We start from the raw sequence: 20,360 nt of genomic DNA on the forward strand, positions 1-20,360 counted from the left end.
AATCTTGAATGAGAACCCCCGATTTGTGATACATCATATCAAAGTTCTTAAAGAGCGTAGTACTTTGGTACAAGTTTGAGCTCGATCCAACAACCAGGGTCGGAGTTATGGCCTATTCAATTTTTCATTTTTCCATGTTCTCCCACCAATAGGGGAAGCACCAAAAATGGGAAATTCATAACGATTGGTGATTTGTGCTTCAAATAGGTCCTGCTAATGGTTCATATTGAAATTCAGACCAAAAAATGAAATTTGGACTTCCGGCCCTGATGGCCTCGGGGGGTGAAAATGAATGTTTCGAAATTTTATTTTTGGGACCGAATTTCAATATGAATCATTAGTGGGACCTATTTGAAGCATAAATCACCAATTGATATGAATTTCCCATTTTTGGTGCTTCCCCTATTGGCGAGAGAACATGGAAAAATGAAAATTTGAATAGACCGTAACTCCGGCCCTGGTTGTTGGATCAAGCTCAAACTTATACCAAAGTACTACGCTTTTTAAGACCTTTGATATGATCTATCACAAAATAGGGGGTTCTTATTTAGGATTTTAAAGTTGGCCCCCCCTGGGGCCGACCCTGAAAAAGTCCCTGAACTTTTACATAACGTATAAGAAACGAGAGGTAAATATAGGCTTGTACACAAAATTTGGGGCCGACCCTGAAAAAGTCCCTGAACTTTTACATAACGTATAAGAAACGAGAGGTAAATATAGGCTTGTACACAAAATTTCAGGTTTCTAAATTCATCCGTTCAAAAATCAAGGTGGGGGGGGGGCTTTATGAATGTTTATGAATGCACTGTATACCTATAGGGTTATAGGGAGTTGAAGAGTGAGTTACATGTTTAAGGATCTGACTCACTGAGTAGAATGAAAAGAGTCGTTCTTTACAGCTCACTCACTCTTTACTCATCTCAAAGATATCTAAGTACAAGGGGAATTTTAAATAAATATAACAACAAGAAAAGGAAAAAGTACACAATTACAAAAAAGAAACAAACAAAATATCTGCAGTCACATAATATTGGGAACCCGTACAGTAACAAGGACAAGTGATGATTACTCATACAAGTGACGATTACTTATACAAGTGACGATTACTCATTCCCCTGGTCTACAGCGTTCTCTGAACGTACTCCGAGACGGTTTAGCCATTGTCTCCGAGCACGCTCAAACACTTCTCAAGGAACCTGTAGACCTGGGGATTTACTTCTCCTAAAACTCAGGATCTGACTCACTGAGTAGAATGAAAAGAGTCGTTCTTTACAACTCACTCACTCTTTACTCATCTCAAAGATATCTAAGTACAAGGGGAATTTTTTTAAAAAAAACAACAAGAAAAGGAAAAAGTACACAATTACAAAAAAGAAACAAACAAAATATCTGCAGTCACATAATATTGAGAACCCGTACAGTAACAAGGACAAGTGACGATTACTTATACAAGTGACGATTACTTATACAAGTGACGATTACTCATTCCCCTGGTCTACAGCGTTCTCTGAACGTGCTCCGAGACGGTTTAGCCATTGTCTCCGAGCACGCTCAAACACTTCTCAAGGAACCTGTAGACCTGGGGATTTACTTCTCCTAAAACTTTCATCAATTCAATAAACAGTTGTGAGCAGCCTTGAATCGTTTAAACGAAACATGATTCGACCCGGAAAATATTTTACGCCATAAAGGAAACATGCGCATTTATTTATTTTTTTTCTTTTTTCGAGGTTATTATTATTAATTTTTTATGTTCTTTATTTACCTATTTATTTATTTTTGCTTAAAATGCGTTTGTTTTCAGTATGGTGTACTCTATCACCTTACTTCCGAATGAATCAAATTTCGTTCATTGAAAAGACACTCGCGAAAATCGTTCAAGCTAAAAATTTACATGAGGAAAAAAAATCAATTTTGTTCAGTAGTTTTTTTTATATTACAAATTTGGCTATGCTTATCATATTAATACTATGTTCTCACTCACATGACATTTAGTCTGGCTAAGGGACGTTAAACAAAGAGTAGACTAGTGTCTAGCTGTGGGACTACGAATATAAACAGGGAGGAGACCAGCTAACCAGCCTAGCTAGCTGGCAGTTTTCCACAAGGTTCTTTCTCTCTGCTTTTAAAGAATAAGTCGAAAAGAAAAACAGAGCTTTACTTACCAGAACTCCCTGGGGTAACTTTGAACCTCTGAACTGTCCTAGTATCTATCATATTGTTATTGTTAGTAGTAGCCGATGCACCTCCCAGCACATTCGTAGCGCCTTTGTTCTGAATCTTGCCTAGGAATTGTAATGACTGATTGCTACCGCTTTGTATCTGAGGAAACAACAAACATAACGTCAACTTTTAAAGTGTCTTTTAAAAAATAAATGTCGTTTCTTTAATGCCTCTATGGACACCCAACAAAACGTTTGCCGTTTGCCTTTCTAGTTTCCTACGACTTTTTTTCCAGTCTCAGGGCCAACTCATAATCCTACATTTTCCTAGTCAAAGGGCCTTGTGATAAAAGTAGATAGTTAGACAACTAAGAGAAAGAATATTAATCACATAAAGAATGAAGACAGATCAGAGTAGCTACACTAAAAGAGTCAATCACGCTCTTGACAAAACCTATTCTTTTGCAAATCGAAATTATTATTTTTCTTTCTGCTAAACGCATTCGAACTATTTAGGTAATTATGTTCATCACTAAATAACATGGGATACATACAGGGTACTATTAGGCAAGGGTAACACCTGAGACATTCTCTACCACCTAGCCCGGATATAATTTGAATGGCTTAGAGGCAGAGTGGACTAACTCGAAAAATTGACTTTCTGAGTTATCTATATCATTTGAAAGAGCGCGAAAAGATCTTATTTTTACTTTTAATTGATTGCTAACTTCACTTTAGTGTTAAAATGAGAGTAAAAACAAAATGGCTATCTCTATTCAAACTTACATCAGTTCTAAACTTTAACTCCATTAATCTCGAAACGCTTTTTTTTTTTTTTAGTTAGTCCGGGTACTATTAGGCAAGGGTAACACCTGAGACATTCTCTACCAACTATCCCGGACATAATTTGAATGGCTTAGAGGCAGAGTGGACTAACTCCAAAAATTGACTTTCTGAGTTATCTACCTATATCATTGAAAAGAGCGCGAAAAGATCTTATTTTTACTTTTTAATTGGTTGCTAAGTTCACTTTAGTGTTGAAATGAGAGTAAAAACAAAATGGCTATCTCTATTCAAACTTACACTAGTTCTAAACTTTAACTCCATTCATCTCGAAACGCTTCTTTTTTTTTTAGTTAGTCCACTCTGCCTCTAAGCCAGTCATTTTAGCTCGTTGTAATTATTTGAATAGATAAATAGGTTTATTTTCTTTTCGGAAAACTTTCAGAAACGGAACTGATTCCGATGGCACGCTTTCTTGGAATGGAGCAGTTGCAAATGGGTAAAAATTATTAATAAATGGTCGATTCCTATGTAAAAAGTTGTGAAAAATCCAAATCTGAGGTCGAAGTCGTTTCTTTGTGTTATTATATCGAAACTTTGGTGCTCACTGCGGCATTGTAGGATTTTTCCAAATACATATATCGCAATAATCCAGCTCCCAACGTTTACCTAGCACGCTGGCACCGGTCGCTATGCGCATTTATATGTCATAGCTACTCATTTTCCTCACGAGGCTGAGTGGGCCCCGTAACGGCCAGTCACGGAATCAATCATTTGCATGATACAATTTTTTGACCCCGCCGGGAATCGAACCCGGGTCTCCCGCGTGCAAGGCGAGCGCAAGGTGACCACTACGCCATGGGAGTTGACTTTTTGAAGTGTCTTTTTACAGTGCAATAGTCCTAAACAAAAATGCGCGACACACAAGAGATCAAAAAGAGAAATGTCTTTATAACAAGTGATTTTTTGAACTAGTGAATTTTTTGACTAGTTAAAAGTGAATTTGATTAGTTACCTAAACCTAGGCTTGCCAAACGTCCCGAATTGGCCGGGACAGTCCCGAATTTCAGGGGGTGTCCCGGCGTCCCGTTCAGTTTTTCATTTTGGGGCGTTTTGTCCCGAATTTTCGTTTTTGTCCCAGAAAAAATTCGGGACGCGTTTTTAACTTTAAAATTAGGTACCTCTGTAAGTCAGAATTTGTTCTTAACTTGTTTAAATTTGTCATGCTTTCATCAGTTTGCTCTTCCACTTTGCTAAACCTTTATTATAAACGACGGTAGTCAGGCTGTTGTAGTAATCCATGGCTTTGTTTATGTGAAAAGAATATAAAATAAACGATCACGTTGTAATAATAACTCACATTTACATTAACAATTCGCCCCGTGGCTGTACTCTGAGGTTTGAGCTGAGAGGGTATCACTCGCATGGCCCCAGGCTGAGCGCCAGACGTTGCCAAATTGATCAACAGGGGGGACCCCCCCGCCGGCATGGAGGGGGGCAGACGGGAACTGATGGCAACCTTGCGGAACTGAGGCGGAGATGCAGTGTTGCCGGCTGACTGGAGGAAGTTGAGCGTGGGGGTGGAAGAGGGGGGGAGAGGTTTGAGAACTTGAGCTGCAGCGGCCTGTTGAGCTTTCACTGCGGCCTCTGGCGGGAATAAACAGAATCACATGCCGGGGATTAGTAAAGAATAAAACATTAAATTCTAGCCTTGTAAGCGCTAGGCGCTCGATTCCCGACCGGAGCGGATTTTATCCTGAACGGATAATGTTCATTCTCGGAACGGCTGGCTTACTCCTATCCTGTCTTCCTTCTCTCTTCGATTTCGGGACGATAAGACCTTAGCAGTTACAGTTCCCTCTATCAAACCTCTTTAAAATAATGATAATAGTTAAAGAACTTTGTAATAAATAGATACGGTTCATTCTCGGAACGGCTGGGTTTCTCATATCCTGTCTTCCTTCTCTCTTGGGTTTAGGGACGATAAAACCTCCGTTGTTACAGTTCCCTCTATCAAACAAATTGAGAAGGAAAAATCATGAAAAAAAAAAGTAAAAAAAAAAATCTGGTGTGATCTTCACACGACTTTCTATTGCATTTGCGATTTTTGGTGGAAAATTTTATATCTCAAAATACTCCCCACTTAATAAGGGATCATTTGAAGTGTCCGAAAATTGAACTTTTTTTTTTTCATGACGTAAAAGGCATGTCCACACTTAGTCGGCCGACCACCGATCGATGTCGACTGGAACCGTCCACACTGCCTCGACAACATGGATCGTCGATCAACGGCCGGTCGGCTATGTTTGGACACACTTAAAGGCTTCAACCTTTGCCCTAGAATTCCTAGATCCATTTATTACTCACCCGTTTGTAGTTGATGTTGTTCACTGGATGTTTTCAGACTATTGGCTATTGCTGTGATGGTTTGTTCTCTTGTAATATCATCGATAGTAGAGGAAGAAGAAGAATTACACTGAAACACAAAACAAGAGGACAGCCACATTTTTACATCCATTCCGTTACACAACAACACAACATGAAGTCATGGTACTTTTACTTTGGGAGTTGGAAAAAAAGAAATATAGTAAAATATAATAAATATACCAATATTCAAATTATATCTATTTTTGGATTCCCTTTCTGTCGATCCAAGGTTTGGACTCTCATATCTGAACCTTAGAATAAATAGTCATCTTTTAATTTTGGGTATTAATTTAAACCTGATTATTATTTCTATTGGGCTAAAAACGAAATTTTACTATTCTTACTTACTTGTTGATATCCTACAGAATACAGGGGACCTACATCTCCATTGACTAACTGAGTGTGAGTGTGAGGACTAGTATTGGAATATATTCTTAAACCTTTTCGGATTATTTATTATTTTTGACGATCTTTACGAAAAAAAATACATTTGGACAGTTATATTTTTCATGAGAATCATCAATTTTATTGTTAATTTGATTATGCATATCACGTTACATATTTTGGCCATTTCATGGTGCATATTGCATACATATTTTGGCCTTTTTTGGTGCATATAATCCGATCCCTATAAATAACGTTTATTTGTAATTCTAATAGACCAGTTGCCCTGACATGAAGGTGAAGTTTCAAAGACAAAGTTTCTGCGCATTTCTTAAACTCTGACATCCTATTTGAGCTTTTTCATCCGAACGACAATAATAATAATAATAATAATAATAATAATAATAATAATAATAATAATAATAATAATAATAATAATAATAATAATAATAATAATGGCGACTGCCAGGGTGGAAGGGGAAGGAGAATGAGGGGAGGGGGACATTTGTACAAGGGAGGGGGAGGGAGCTTGTTGAGGGGAGAGCACCACACCATTCACCACTGTTGCTGAACTTTGCTGTTGTTGCTGTTGCTGCTGTTGTTGTTGCTGAAAGTGCTGAAACAGATACATAATATATGTTGTTTACAAATGTCGGGACATTGAGCATTAGGCTATTTTCCTAAGATACATAATATTGCTCTTAATAAAATCTGTAGGCCAGCCTCGTTTGCTTGGTTGGTAGAGCGTCTGCCTTGTAAGCGCTAGGCCGCGGGTTCGATTCCCGCCCGGGCCGGATTTTATGAGACATCACCCAAGTAAGCGCAATTGATCTATTGTACTACTCACTTGTACGAGGCTCCAGTCTGGTTAGCGTTGTCCTCCCTGTACTCATGGTCCACATACATCTGTCCCAGGAACTCCCCGTTAGTAGGCCGCCTACTCACGCTCACTTTATTGTACACCCTACTCTCGCCCCTCTCGGCTTCCAACGTGTATTCTTCTACCAGGCGCGGATACCAGTCGTTCGTGTCGGGGGGACGCTCGTAACGTTTGGAGAGGCGATTGATTTGAGATACGCCGAAGTTGAACGCAAGAACCTTCTCCTGATCTGTGTCCGGCTCCTGACGAATAGAATAATAATAATCAGAGAAGTTCAGAATAAAGTACTTATTTTGGGAAAATATGGCATTTGCACAAATCGCGATTTTGTGTGCGTCAGTGACCCCAGATATGATAAACAACGCAGTTGGTCCTGAGTTAGAGCGAAGGATGCGTATATGTTGTTTACAAATGTCGGGACATTGAGCATTAGGCCATTTTCCTAAGATACATAATATTGCTCTTAATAAAATTTGTAGGCCAGCCTCGTTTGCTTGGTTGGTAGAGCGTCTGCCTTGTAAGCGCTAGGCCGCGGGTTCGATTCCCGCCCGGGCCGGATTTTATCCTGAACGGATAATGTTCGTTCAAACCTCTTTTCTTTATTCTTTTTTTAATAGTCTTCTTCGCCTTTTCCCGTGTTCAGACGGGGTCGGCGTTTTTCGTCAGCCTCTCAATCAGTCCCCTATACCTAGGTGATTGTTTACGGCTGAAATTTGGTTTTAGCTACAAAAAGTTTATGAGTGGATACCTTTCCCACTCAACCTTAGCTATTTCTTTGACAAGGGAAATTCAGGCTGGCATCTTGCCTGTTTAAAGTCCACCAGCCACACTCTTTATAAAAATAGTACCTGTTGCAATTGTTGTTCGAGTAGTAACTGATGTTTTTGTATCTGTGCCTCGAGGTCCTGTTTGCTCATCTGCTGAAGGAATGTGGTGGCACCCCCTGTCTGCTGATTCTGCTGAATTATCACCCGCTGTCTCTGTTGTTGTTGCTGCTGCTGTTGCTGGGGTTGGATTTGAATCTGCAGCTGTGGCAGTTGGGGCTGACTGGTTGTCGAGTTTGACGTCTGTGGATAGCGAACGAAAACTCGTTATTGTTTAGAATAAAATAGAATATACCTTGTATATTCTGCTCGAAAGAGACTAAAAATTCTCTTTTTTACCCAGCAGTCTAAACAAGGTCTCGTGTATTTTATAAATAAATAAAAATAATAAATAATAAATATTTACCTATATCAGAGTAATGTGTTGCGAGGTTTGTACGTATTACTGAGTGGACTGCACTGGAGTTGCTGGAGGACTGTTTTCTGTACAAGACTAAAACACTTACCTGTATCTGAGTAATGTGTTGCGAGGTTTGTACGTATTGCTGAGTGGACTGCACACTAGGACTGCACAGTTGTTGCTGGAGGACTGTTCTCTGTACGAAACTAAAACACCTACCTGTATCAGAGTAATGTGTTGCGAGGTTTGTACGTATTGCTGAGAGGACTGCACACTAGGACTGCACAGTTGTTGCTGGAGGACTGTTCTCTGTACGAAACTAAAACACCTACCTGTATCAGAGTAATGTGTTCAAATTGCAAATTTAAAAAAAGCCATTTTAATCATCAAAATTTCATCTACAGGATGCCGTTTATTTCATTCCTTAATTCCCAGCCGTTTCTGAGATATAAGCGTGGTTCGCAAATCACGAACCACCCTGTATACCTACTTTGTTGTAGGGAAAAATGTGGGTAGTTAGTTATGATACCTATTTTTACTGTCCTTATCCTATAGGAAGGAAAGTAATGTAATCGGGTCAAATTTTCGATGGTCAGTTTTTAGTGTCAAAACACGTTTTATATATTTTTCTTGAAGTTTTATATTTTTCTCTAAAAATGCTTAAAATACCTATGGCAAAATAAGGCTTTTCAGGCTTTTTATGGCATTTTTCCAAATTATGCTAAAATATGGCAAAATAGTATGGCGCCATGGCAATATGGGATTTGAACTTCTCTGATAATAATAGACTCTTGATTGGAAGGTAACCACTAGGCGAGGTTAACGCCGGAGGTGTTCTCTACCACCTAACCCTTAGAGCTCCATTATTGTGTGCTCAAATTATCAAATAAATGAGGATAAAATTCCATGCCTCGGCTGGGATCGAACCCACGCCCTCCGGTTTACCAGGTGAGTGTCTTGACCACTACACCACCGAGGCAGGTGGCGTAGTGGTCAATAGAGCATGGATTTAGTACCTTTACTCCCGCTGTCTAAACAAGGTCTTATGTATTTGGTACACAATAGTTTTCAATTTATTTATAAATAAAATTAAACTTTATTGGATTTTTTTTTAAAGAAGGGATTACCTATTTAAGTAGCTAAATTATGTCAGCCTCGTTCGCACAGAGGGTGGCTAAGGTGTTTACTCACCCGCTTTTCACTCTTGGTGGTAGCACTGTTACTCCGCGTCTTGGTCACTTCACTTTGCTCACTCTGCTCTCTTCTCTTACACAAATCATACAGATAGTTCATTCCAGCCACCTGAAAAACAAAGTAAATATTCGTTGAAGAGCGGCAAAAAACTAGTAGAATGAAAAATACTCGTACGTAAAAAACAGCAAGAGTTCCTGAAAAGTACAACAGTAGGTACTTAGTACATAAACAGGAACAAATAGCAAAATCCAAATCATGATTTATATGTGGTGAAGATGAGAACTTCTTCACAATTTTTGTGGATATCACAGCATTACTAAGAGTCTCCTTAACTATTTCTGTCATTTCTACAATTTTTCTCTTCACTCTGGTAATGCCGCCACTGGTCTCTACTGGATTAAAGTAGCTTCGGAAACTGGATTAAACTTCGAGGCGTGTGAAAACAGGTATCCGGAGTCGCATTATTATAGTAAGTCGAAGGTAGCTGAACATCGCGACCAAGTACGATGGCATACAACCTATAATAATGGTACACACTGTAGGGAAAGAGAAATAAAAATGAATGAGACAATAAATTTAGACCCTATTTATGATATCTATCTTTTAGCTCTGCTGTTACCTGTAACACGGGTTTGCGCTGCTGTTGCAGAGCGGCAGCCGCCTGCTGTTTCTCCTGCATAGCTTTGGTCCAGCTGACTTTAGCAGGCTGTCCTGCCACTTTATGCGTCAGCTTGACAGACTTGCACCCTTTCTCCGTGAAGATCTCGATGAACTGATGTATGTAGCGGTTGGTCTGACGTCGCGAACCCAGAGTGAATCTGAAATATGTAATAGACGGAATGTTGATCTGAAATATGCACTAGACGAAATGTTAATCTGAAATATGCAGTAGATGGAATGGTCTTCTTATTTGAGGTACCTAGAAACTTCATTTAGCAACTAACAATAGATAAGAACCAAGTAGTCCCCTTTAAGATTGTACGAATTGGTGATTCTCATGATTTTTTTTTTTTATTATCTCAGAAAAAACTATAAAAATTAAAAAAAAATATTGAGACTAAAACGAAGATTAATCCTCAAGTGTCCTCACGAGACTGAGTGCACCCCAAACTCGGAACACAGAGCAGAAAAAACTTCGGCCCCGCCGGAAATCAAACCCGGGCCTCCTGCGTGCAAGCCCAAGGTCATACCCACTTGGCCACGCAGGTTGTTAATCATAGGAGCAAATATTTACATGTGAATGTGAAGGTATTTAAAAATAAACCCTATTATTATTATTATTACCTCTTCTCCCTGTCTAGCTTAAACAGGGAGCATACCAGCCTGAAATCTCCTTTGCTAAAGTAATAGCAAAGGTTGAGTGCGAAGGGCATCCACTCGTAAAATTTGTAGCCAAAACCAAATGTCAGCCCAAAAGCAATCTTCCTAGGGCTGATTGAGGGCTGACGAAAAACGCCGACCCCGTCTGTACACGGGAAAAGGCGAAGAAAAAGATTATTACCTCTTCTCCATACGGACTGAGTCGTGCTTTGTGCCGCAGGGCCGTAGCATGTCGCCTCAGACACTTCCGTATGCTAGGCCGCACATAGGCGTGTCTGCTCCGGTGAACTTGAATCGTTCGCTCGTAGCTATCTTCTCTCACGTCCAGGGACAGCTTGGTGGAGAGGAGGAGATGGGATTCTATCTGGTTGAGAGAGGAAGAGGACCAGTCTTTCTGAGCGGGCAGTGAGGAGCGAACGTATTGCAGGTCTTTGAAGTGATGCTGGAATAGAGAGAAATCATGTTAGTTTGAAGTGATGCTGGAATAGAGAGAAATCATGTTAGTTTGAAGTGATGCTGGAATAGAGAGAAATCATGTTAGTTTGAAGTGATGCTGAAATAGAGAGAAATCATGTTAGTTTGAAGTGATGCTGAAATAAAGGAGAGAAACCGTGTTAGTTTGAAGTGATGCTGAAATAAAGGAGAGAAACCGTGTTAGTTTGAAGTGATGCTGAAATAAAGGGGAGAAACCGTGTTAGTTTGAAGTGATGCTGAAATAAGGGAGAGAAACCGTGTTAGTTTGAAATGATGCTGAAATGAAGGAGAGAAACCGTGTTATTTTTGTCAGAAAATTAAACTAAAGCCTGATTTTGATGCAAAAGAAACACATGGTCAACTGTCCGATAAACCCAACCACACTTGGACCCGTGGACCTCTGGGACAGACCAGTCCAGGTAGCCAAGTTCCTGGACCTTCCAACGTAGATGGTGCATGGATTCCCAAAACTATTACTTTTTAATTTGGGAGCAAACAGTTACTCACCGAATAGTCTCGTCCGAGGAGCGTGAAGTATTTACTCCCTCGGGTCAGGTTCTGCACATACACAATCAAACACCCCGAGTAGAACAGCTGCTCCGCCATATTACAGCTCATCACATACTCATACAGCACACCAGGGATCCTGTTAGTGCTAATATAGGCGAGGAACGACGCGTGGGTGTCTGCCGTCAGGGGAAACATGACTGCAGACCGGTGCGGCAGCTGAATGGAGAATTCTGTTTCCGAGTGAATGGTCAGCGTGAGGAAGTTGAGATTCTGCGAGGACACGAGTTTGCCCAGTTGTGTGCAGCCGTCCTGTTTCAAACCCTGTGAATAGAAATAGAATAGAAACCGGTGAATTCTTTCTCTTTGATGTTTTTTTTTTTTTTTTTTTTTTTTTTTTTTTTAAAACTCACAAAAAAATCTGAAAGCTCACAGAAAATCCTGTCATTAATATTGAAAGATTAAAACCTTAGAAAATTCATACCTTGCCAGCCTTGTTATCATGAAGGGTAGAACATCTGCCTTGTAAGTGCTCGGGTTCAATTTATCCTTATTATTATTATTATTATTATTATCATTATAAACCATTAGATCAAACTTTATTTACAAAATAAATATATACAAATGGTAACAAAATTTATAGGTACAAAATAAAGTTTGATCAAGGGTGGGGTTAATGCCTATGGCATTCTCTACCAACAGAAACAGATAACATTAGTTTGTTACCTTAAACAGATAACATTAGTTCTCAAAATATCTGGGCTTCATAGCCACCATAGTTATCTCAGAGGAAATAGTGCCTGCATTGTAAGCACTAAGTAAAGTGCCTTTCTACTGGTCAGTAGCCTTAGGCTGGTATTGGTAGTCTTGACTGAAGGTCTTTCCTAGGTATTCAAAAGCACAAGAAAACTATCCCCAAAGCTCACCAAGTCTGCAAGTATTTTATCTCTCTCTGTGTCGTTCTCTTCTTGTTTCACTTGAACCGGTTCTGTAAATTCCAACTTGATCTTCTCCTTCTCCGATCCTATCTGATCATGGCCATTTTGGTTAAAGCTCTCCGGCCCGAGTAGACCCGACTGCCCGATGCCAAGACCCGATTGTATGTCAAGGGCGGATTGATGAAGATCTAAATCAGACTGGTGTAGATTAAGATCTAATCCCGTTGCGTGGATATTGAGATCAGACTGATGTAGATCTAATCCTGATGAGTGGATATTGAGGTCCGACTGATGCAGGTCAAGTCCGGATGGATGGATATCAAAGAGGGCAGATTCTAGATCGTGATGACCTGTCACTCCCGACACACAGGTATTGGATATCTTGGAGAATTCCTCGTGAAAGTTGAACGTGTTCTGTGAAGAACAAGAAATCAATGGAAAACATAGATAATGATTTTTATTATTATTAAAAGAGTTAGTTCTAAGTTTCAACTCTATGAAGTTACATTATCAAAGACTTGGTAACTTCAATTGAAATATCAACAGTGTAGAGTATTCTCTTCATTTCTGCTCTATTCCCTGTGTAAAGCTGTAGTCTGAGGCTCATGCTCAATTAGGAACCCTTAATCTAAACAAATCTGTTCTACTGTAAAGCTTATTGTCTGGTTAGGGGACGTTAAATTGTCTGGCAACAGGACGTTAAACAGAGAGTAGACTAGTGTCTGGCTGTGGGACTATAAACAGGGAGAACAGCTAGCCCTAACCAGCCTAGCAAGCTGGCAGTTCCTCGAAGGGTTCTCTCTGCTTTTAAAGACCAAGCACAAGTCCTCACGATGGTTGACTGCGGTTCAGGACGAGCCAGCCAATTTAACATGGCTAGAGCTAGAGGACCATCAGCATCACCCTGGTGTATAGCAGATACAAAAAGATATCTTTTCTTTATTCTGCTATCGTCATTCGGCAAAAGCTAAAGCCGCTAAAACAACAACAACAACAACAACTGTAAAGCTTACCTCGGTCTCATCAGCAGCCTCCAGGCTTTGCATGGTAAAAACAGCACCAACATTCAACTGTAAAGCTTACCTCGGTCTCATCAGCAGCCTCCAGGCTTTGCATGGTAAAAACAGCACCAACATTCAGCCTACCAGAGATGGAAGAAATCTCCACCCTATGTTTGCAAATCAAAGTAATAACAACTGAAACAAATTCGAAAACCATGGTTAAACAAAACGTTCCCCTACCCCTTCAGTTCTATTGTACATAGTATGCCATTATCAAATATCTCACCACTTTTATAGGACGACATTTTTGGATAGGAACTTGGCCTTTTTTTTCACATTTGTGTTTTTATGTAGGATCTCACTGCATTAGAAAAAAGGTTTCTAATGCATGCGGTCGCGCTCCCAGGGCTTTGCGGGGTGTGCATGCAGTCATTCTTTGTGCTCCCTTGTTTATGGTCCTGCTGTGCGCTCCCAGGGCTTTGCCCCTGAGACTTTATATTGTGCCTGAGTTTTGTTTTGAAGAAATTAAATTTGAAATAATAAACACAGGAAAAGTTTTGCTGGCCTCAAAGTGTGTTCCCCGTGTTAAATCCGCCTGTGGGCGAAGCCCAGCGCAACTTTTGCCCAATTTCAGATTTTTCCCTTTATTTACTCATCAAGACCTACTATCCTGCCAAATTTCAAGTTTCTACGACATCGGGAAGTGCATCATAATTTTGATGAGTGAGTCAGTCGGTATTAAAATAAGTGATTTTCTAGGCCCCTTTTCTACCCCTTCCTTAAAAGCTAGAACTTCGGAATTTCGCAGGCATAATAAGCTAGTATAGCTTAACATATGGTCCAAATTTCGTAACAATACGTGTATAATTAACAGAGTTATGATAGGGGTAAAATTGGCTCGAAATGTTTTGTGTAATATACACACACTATTGTAAACAGTTCAAAAAAAAACATGTAAAATACTAAGGTAGATGTTGAAAAAAAAAAAATATAGGCACTTAACCTAAAATTAATTGAGCAATGAATAAAAAAATATGGATACCTACTTGAAAATCCATACCAAAGTTAAAGAACTTACTTTTCTAAACTATCAGGACATTTAAAATCTCACTTGTAATGATTGCTTGCCTGCTGACAGCACCAAATCACTCAAACTTGCTTTCAGTCTTGCATATTTGAAAATGTTAGCTGTCTTCACATGAGCTTTCTTCTCTCCACTTTTTGTTGATGTTGCAGCCTTGGATGAAATTGCAGTTGCAAATAAATTTACCAACACAGCCAACCTCTACAAGCTGACTTTATTTGAAGCATAAACAATTACCAACCAAAATGTAACACATTCTACTGTGTAAATGGCTTACCTACCATTCAAATGACTATACCAACTTCAATAAAATTAGATTGAAATACCTTTGATGCAATTCTTCTACTAAATTTCTTGGGTTTCTCTAAGAGGTTGAGTTGAGAGTTAAATCCATTATTGTTGTTTTTTCTTAGTGTCGCCAAAACAAATTCAAGACATGTCCTGGAAAATGCCTCCACTGGATTTAATGTTTGTCAATCTCCTGTATGCTCCTTTTGCTTCAAATGAATTAAAACTGGAAAGAAAAACACACAGATGAGTTTTAAAGAGATAGGGGAAAAGCAAGTAATAATAGGAAATATTTTAATGAAAATCAGCATCCAGGGAGCTTGAGTTTTCATTAGTTTGATGAACTAATCTTTGCTTTATGGGCATTTATTCTACAGTCCTGTGACACCATTGTGGTGACAAAAAAAAAAAAAAAAATCATGTAACACTAAATGATAATGTAATGAATCTTATCAAACAATATTACAATGTCAAAACTCTCCTGAGCTCATACATCAGGAAAAACACCTGAAATTTACAAAGGCATTGTCTCAAATGTAACAAAAACACTATAAAGATTTCCAATTTAGTAGCTCTTTCTAGGAAGAAAAATACTAGCTGAGGAAGAGTGCCTATGAATGAATCCCAAGAAAAATAGATGTTTACCTTGCTGTATAACCTAAATATCAGGTTATAGTAGTCCTCAGAGCAAAGTCTGATCTACATTTGTGATTTCTGTAGCGATAGTGATGGAAGGAACACACGATGATTTACACTTTAGGGCGAAAGTTTGTCCTTTTAACTTGGGGCAGAAGATAAAGAGATGAATGAATGAAAGAAGAAACCCACCTTGGTACTCAATGGTAAATACATGCAAAGCAAAGGCAGAGGTAGTAGCAGAGAGGAGCAGACACAACACACATCAGCTGGAGCTCTACACAAGTCAATGTTTTTCACGTGAACAAGTTTTATTTAACACGGAACCCAGGGAAAGCTCTCAGCATTTATTTAAATAAGACAAAATGATAATACCTATGTACAAACTAAAATGATAGATAATTAAATAATTTCAAATTACCTACTTCGAGATGGAAAGAAACTTTTGTGAGAGCAAGACAGGTATGAAGCAGTGTTGCCAATACGACCAGAATCCACTGCCAGATGCACAAGACAGGATTACCGTACAAATATTACAAAATAGTCGTACGCTATTACATTATCGTACCTACACATTTTCCCGTTTTTTTTTTTTTTTTTTTTTTTTTTTTTCGTCAAACCTAAAATAAGGCAGCCTAGTTAGCTTAGTTGATGGCGCGTCTGCCTTGTTCAACTGCGTTTATTTTTAATAGGCTGAAATATAACATGACGTGACATGACGATATGTTCAACGACTGATATGGCTTTCTCGATATCGAGATATCCTCGATATATCCTATCCTGTCTTCCTTCTCTCTTCGATTTCGGGACGATAAGACCTTAGCAGTTACAGTTCTCTCCATCAAAACCTACTAAAAATAAACGCAGTTGCCAAAATAAATATTGCCAAATTAATTTCCTGTGTACGTTGAACATCGTAAGGTACGCCTTGATTAGTGGCGTAGCGTGGTCTAAATTCAAGTGTAGGGCGTGTAGCGCTCATGCACAGGTCTACCAAGTCCCATCACAGTACATGCCATTAATATAATATTTATATGGGCACGTGAACTTTTGAGTTGTATGGCCGCCATACACGTCATACATACACGCTACGCCACTGGCCTTGATTTTAGTATCTACTCGGATGGGTGATCATCTGGACAATCGCATGCTGCTATTTATCAGGCGATTTGATGTTATGTGGGGTTCCATGAGGGCCCCTGAACAAAATTAGACTTAGGTAGTTCCTTTTATGCTGATTTAAAGCTGTGTGCTGTATCCAACTGTCCACACATTGTCGACGGCCGTTGAATGCTGATTTAAAGCTGTGTGCTGTATCCAAAACTGTCCACACATTGTCGACGGCCGTTGACTATGTGTGGTTGTGTGGCCACATGTTAATAGGAAGTTATTATTATTGCCGTTTTTTTTTTTTTTTTTTTTTTTTTTTTTTTTTTTTTTTTTTTGGTGTTGTTTTAATCCAAAATTGAATAAATCACGACATTCATTACTGCCGTCAGTCGTGGTTTTTGAAACAGTTTTAAAGCGCTATGTATGTAAGTACCTATATTGATAATAGATCAATTGCGCTTACTTAGGTCATGTTTCAAAGTCATAGAGCAGGAAAAATGAGAACCAACGGAATTTTTCTTTTTCTTCTACGACTTATAGATACAAGATAAATCGATTAAAAAAATACCGGTAAATCGTGAAGTTTGACGTCACGGCATACGCTCCCGTAGGCGATGACGTCACATCAAATGTCCCGAGCAAAGCTCCCTTGCAGGCAACGCATTAATGTGTTTGTGCGCATACGTTTCTGCGCAGTTCTTTCTGCTCCGCCGCTAGCGTGCTTGCATAGTGGCGCTACCTAGCGGACAAAAATAGCAACTGCGTTAAGTCTGACGTCACAAATCTTTAAACTTTTTCATTATAAAAATTGAATTTTCGACCTTTTACAGTTGTTTTTTCGGAGTTTTGACCTCAGATTTGGATTTTTCCCAACTTTTTACATAGGAACCGACCATTTATTTATAATTTTTACCCATTTGCAACTCCTCCATTATCCTTCTTCTCCTGGAGGTCTTTGTCGCTTTGTCCCCATCAGTATCCAATTTTCGAAATCATTACTACCTACTTCTAATAGGAATCGACCATTTATTCATAATTTTTACCCATTTGCAACTCCTCCATTTGCCACCGTACACCGTACAAACTGTATCGTTATCGTACAAACTGTATTACCGTACACCGAACAGTACATGTGGCAACGTTGCTACGAAACGAAAAGTTTGTTCGGTTGCACAACCTGTGTGCTGATGCAGTTTACCAACATAAATCCTAATGGCGCGCGTTTGAAATGACGATAAGTACCTACAAGTCAGCAGACTTTTGCGATGTTTTTTTTTTTTTTTACTTTTTCCCATTTGGCCTGTGACTGTAGCCTTATTATTACTTTCGTCCATCCCTATAGGAAGGAAAGTAATGTAATCGCCAAATTTTTCGATGGTCAGTTTTTTGTGCCAAACGTTTTTTCTAAAAAAAAAAAAAAACTGCTCTAAACCTACCTAGGTACTGGTTCAGTAACACAAAAAATAAGTATCTACTGCGCGGGGCCTCCACCAAAATCTAAACTTTTTTTTTACTGTTGGTGAAAATTTTTGCCAAATTTCATCAAAGTCGAACAAACCGTTCCGGTCTGATTGCGAATTCGCGAAATAAATAAATAGGTACCTACACCAGCTACAGACAAAATAAAGGCCAAATTCCAGCCTAGTTAGCTTGGATAGTAGGGTGTCTGCTTTGAAAGCGCTAGGTTGCGGGTTTGATTCCCGCGCGGGGCGTATTTTATCCTGCACGAATAAGGTTCGTTATCAGAATTTTTTTTTTTTTTTTTTTTTTTTTTTTTTTTTAGAAATCAAAGATTATATTTATTTATTTTTTGTTCAAGTAGTACATATTTACAAAGTAGGTAATATGACAGAAATTACAGAATATAAAATTATAAATGTAAAAAGAATATACAATGAAAAATAAAAAATATAACAAAAAATAAAGTACATTATCACTTAACATGATTTGTTTCTTTTCTGATTATTTCAGGCTACAAGTTTCCTTGAGCAAGCCTGAAAGATTTTTGATGTTTTCTATGTGTAGGTTTTTTTTTTTTCTAATCTTGTTATTGTTTACCTCTATTTTAGATTAGGGTTATTATTAAGATAGGTAAATATTTTAACTTTTATTTCTCTTTGTCCTAAAATCCTAAATTTGGGATTTTTATAATAATAAATAAAATAATATGTAGGTAATAAACAAGGTTGATAATATATACGTAGACGTCACTTCGTCCGGCCAATAAAGCCAAGGATGTAAGACGATATACGACAAATTTCTCGTCTTTAAAATTACGAGACTAGACACCTATGGATTTTGTCTCGTCAAAAAATCACGGGATGAGACAGGGCTCTATTTTGTCTCGCATGCATCACCTAACACAACACTCGAGTCTTTTGAGTTAGTCAGCTTCTAAGAATGACTATAGTGAGTGTTTCAAGAGTGCTGATAGCAAGATAAAAAGTAAAAGGTAAGCATTGGCCACGGGGTGCAGTTAACGTCTGAGGCGTTCTCTACCACCTAACCCTTAGTTCTCTATTAGTACAGAGTCTATTATTATTTCATGCCTCGGCTGGGATGAAAATTAAATCCACGCCCTCTTTTTACCAAACGAAGGCCTCTGCAACATTTACCCCAACGAGACAGAAGTATGAGGTTGTGGTTATGGACCGAGTTGAGATAGGCAAAGTTGGTAAACCACTCCTATGCCAAACTGTAGAAACAATATCCTGTCTCAACCCAACCCGGCACATAACCACAACCTGATATCAAACATCTCGGATTGATCACTGAGGATGAAATCCCACATCTCGAATTGGTCTCGAACCCGCGTACTTCTATTTACCAGGCGAGCACCTTGACCACTGCGTCACCGAGGCAGAAACATGGTTATATTAGGATAAATCCTACTATGCCTTGGCTTGAACTCGAACCCGCGTACTTTTATTTACCAGGCGAGCTACCAAGGCACGCGTACAATGTAAAGAAATGAAAGAAAAAGACAATGGGATTATCAATATTCAACACATTTCTTCATTTCACATTTATTTTATTCGTTTCAAATGACACAGTAAAGACAAGTAAGACTTGATAGTGGTAAAACTATTTCATTAGAAGTCTCTGATAAGCGAAGGCGGCTCATAGGAAGTCAAGAATAAAAGTCAACCTTTGTTAGGTTATAGGAATTAAGTTTGATAGAGGGAACTGTAACTGCTAAGGTCTTATCGTCCCGAAATTGAAGAGAGAAGAAAGACATGGGAGAAAGCCAGCCGTTCCGAGAACGAACATTAACCGTTCAGGATAAAATCCACTACGGGCGGGAATCGAACCTGCGGCCTAGCGCTTACAAGGCAGACGCGCTACCAACCAAGCTAACTAGGCTGGCCTTATCTAAGTTTTAAAACGCTGCATTTCAAGGTTTTCTAAATAGACTACAAATACGTAGGCATACAAAAATTGGCAAGTTCCACTTTTCTCAGGAAATTCACGAGCCAGCTATTGTTCTCTAGTAAAAAATAAATAAATAAATAAATAATAAATTAATAAAAAGAGAAGAGGAGAAGAAAACCCCACCATGAGGGAGGACATCTAAAATCGAGTTGTTTTCAGTGTCCTGTCGATATTTCGCGAGTGAACGTAAGGAAAATGAGGGTGCACTATTTATTCGCGGTGAGTGTTGTGCTGTTAGCGTGTACGGTGATTTCGGGGGAGCAACAAAATGGGAGCGAGGCGGGCGATGAGGGGGAGAAAGCGACCAAGGCGAAAGTAAGTTCAGTATTTTTCTCTCGAAAACGGAAACGATTTCCCCTCTTTTTAAGTACTTCTTCTAGTTTTGCTTTGCCATGTTCCCGTTCAGACGGGGCTGGCAATGTCAGCCTTTTCCAATCCGCTCGGTCGTTCACTTCATCACCAGTTAGTCCCTTATTGCTCGGATCTTCATTCATACTATGATAGTACTAAACTATA

General features: G+C 39.0%; 1 protein-coding gene across 1 annotated transcript; it reads right to left on the reverse strand.

Annotated features, from left to right (window-relative positions):
- Positions 1-1,528: 1,528 nt before the first annotated feature.
- LOC103524940 lies at positions 1,529-15,801 on the reverse strand. The gene is made up of 14 exons (XM_026820200.1): positions 15,495-15,801; positions 14,373-14,892; positions 13,377-13,489; positions 12,282-12,707; positions 11,356-11,679; positions 10,556-10,816; positions 9,052-9,162; positions 6,604-6,878; positions 6,316-6,372; positions 5,721-5,787; positions 5,313-5,421; positions 4,306-4,592; positions 2,166-2,322; positions 1,529-1,635 (listed from the first exon to the last, which is right to left on the reverse strand). The coding sequence occupies exons 3-14, from the start codon at positions 13,407-13,409 to the stop codon at positions 1,529-1,531; spliced, it is 2,214 nt and encodes a 737-aa protein (XP_026676001.1). The 5' UTR covers positions 13,410-13,489; positions 14,373-14,892; positions 15,495-15,801.
- Positions 15,802-20,360: the final 4,559 nt, after the last annotated feature.

Source organism: Diaphorina citri, unplaced genomic scaffold (assembly GCF_000475195.1).
Source record: "Diaphorina citri unplaced genomic scaffold, Diaci psyllid genome assembly version 1.1 scaffold128, whole genome shotgun sequence".
NCBI lineage: Eukaryota > Metazoa > Arthropoda > Insecta > Hemiptera > Psyllidae > Diaphorina > Diaphorina citri.

Coding starts and splice junctions, on each gene's coding strand:
- LOC103524940 (XM_026820200.1), bottom strand. CDS start 13,409: ATGCAAAGCCTGGAGGCTGCTGATGAGACCGAG. Junction 12,708..13,376: donor AGGCTGCTGATGAGACCGAG/GTAAGCTTTACA, acceptor TGTTCTTCACAG/AACACGTTCAACTTTCACGA. Junction 5,422..5,720: donor ATTCTGTAGGATATCAACAA/GTAAGTAAGAAT, acceptor TTTGTGTTTCAG/TGTAATTCTTCTTCTTCCTC.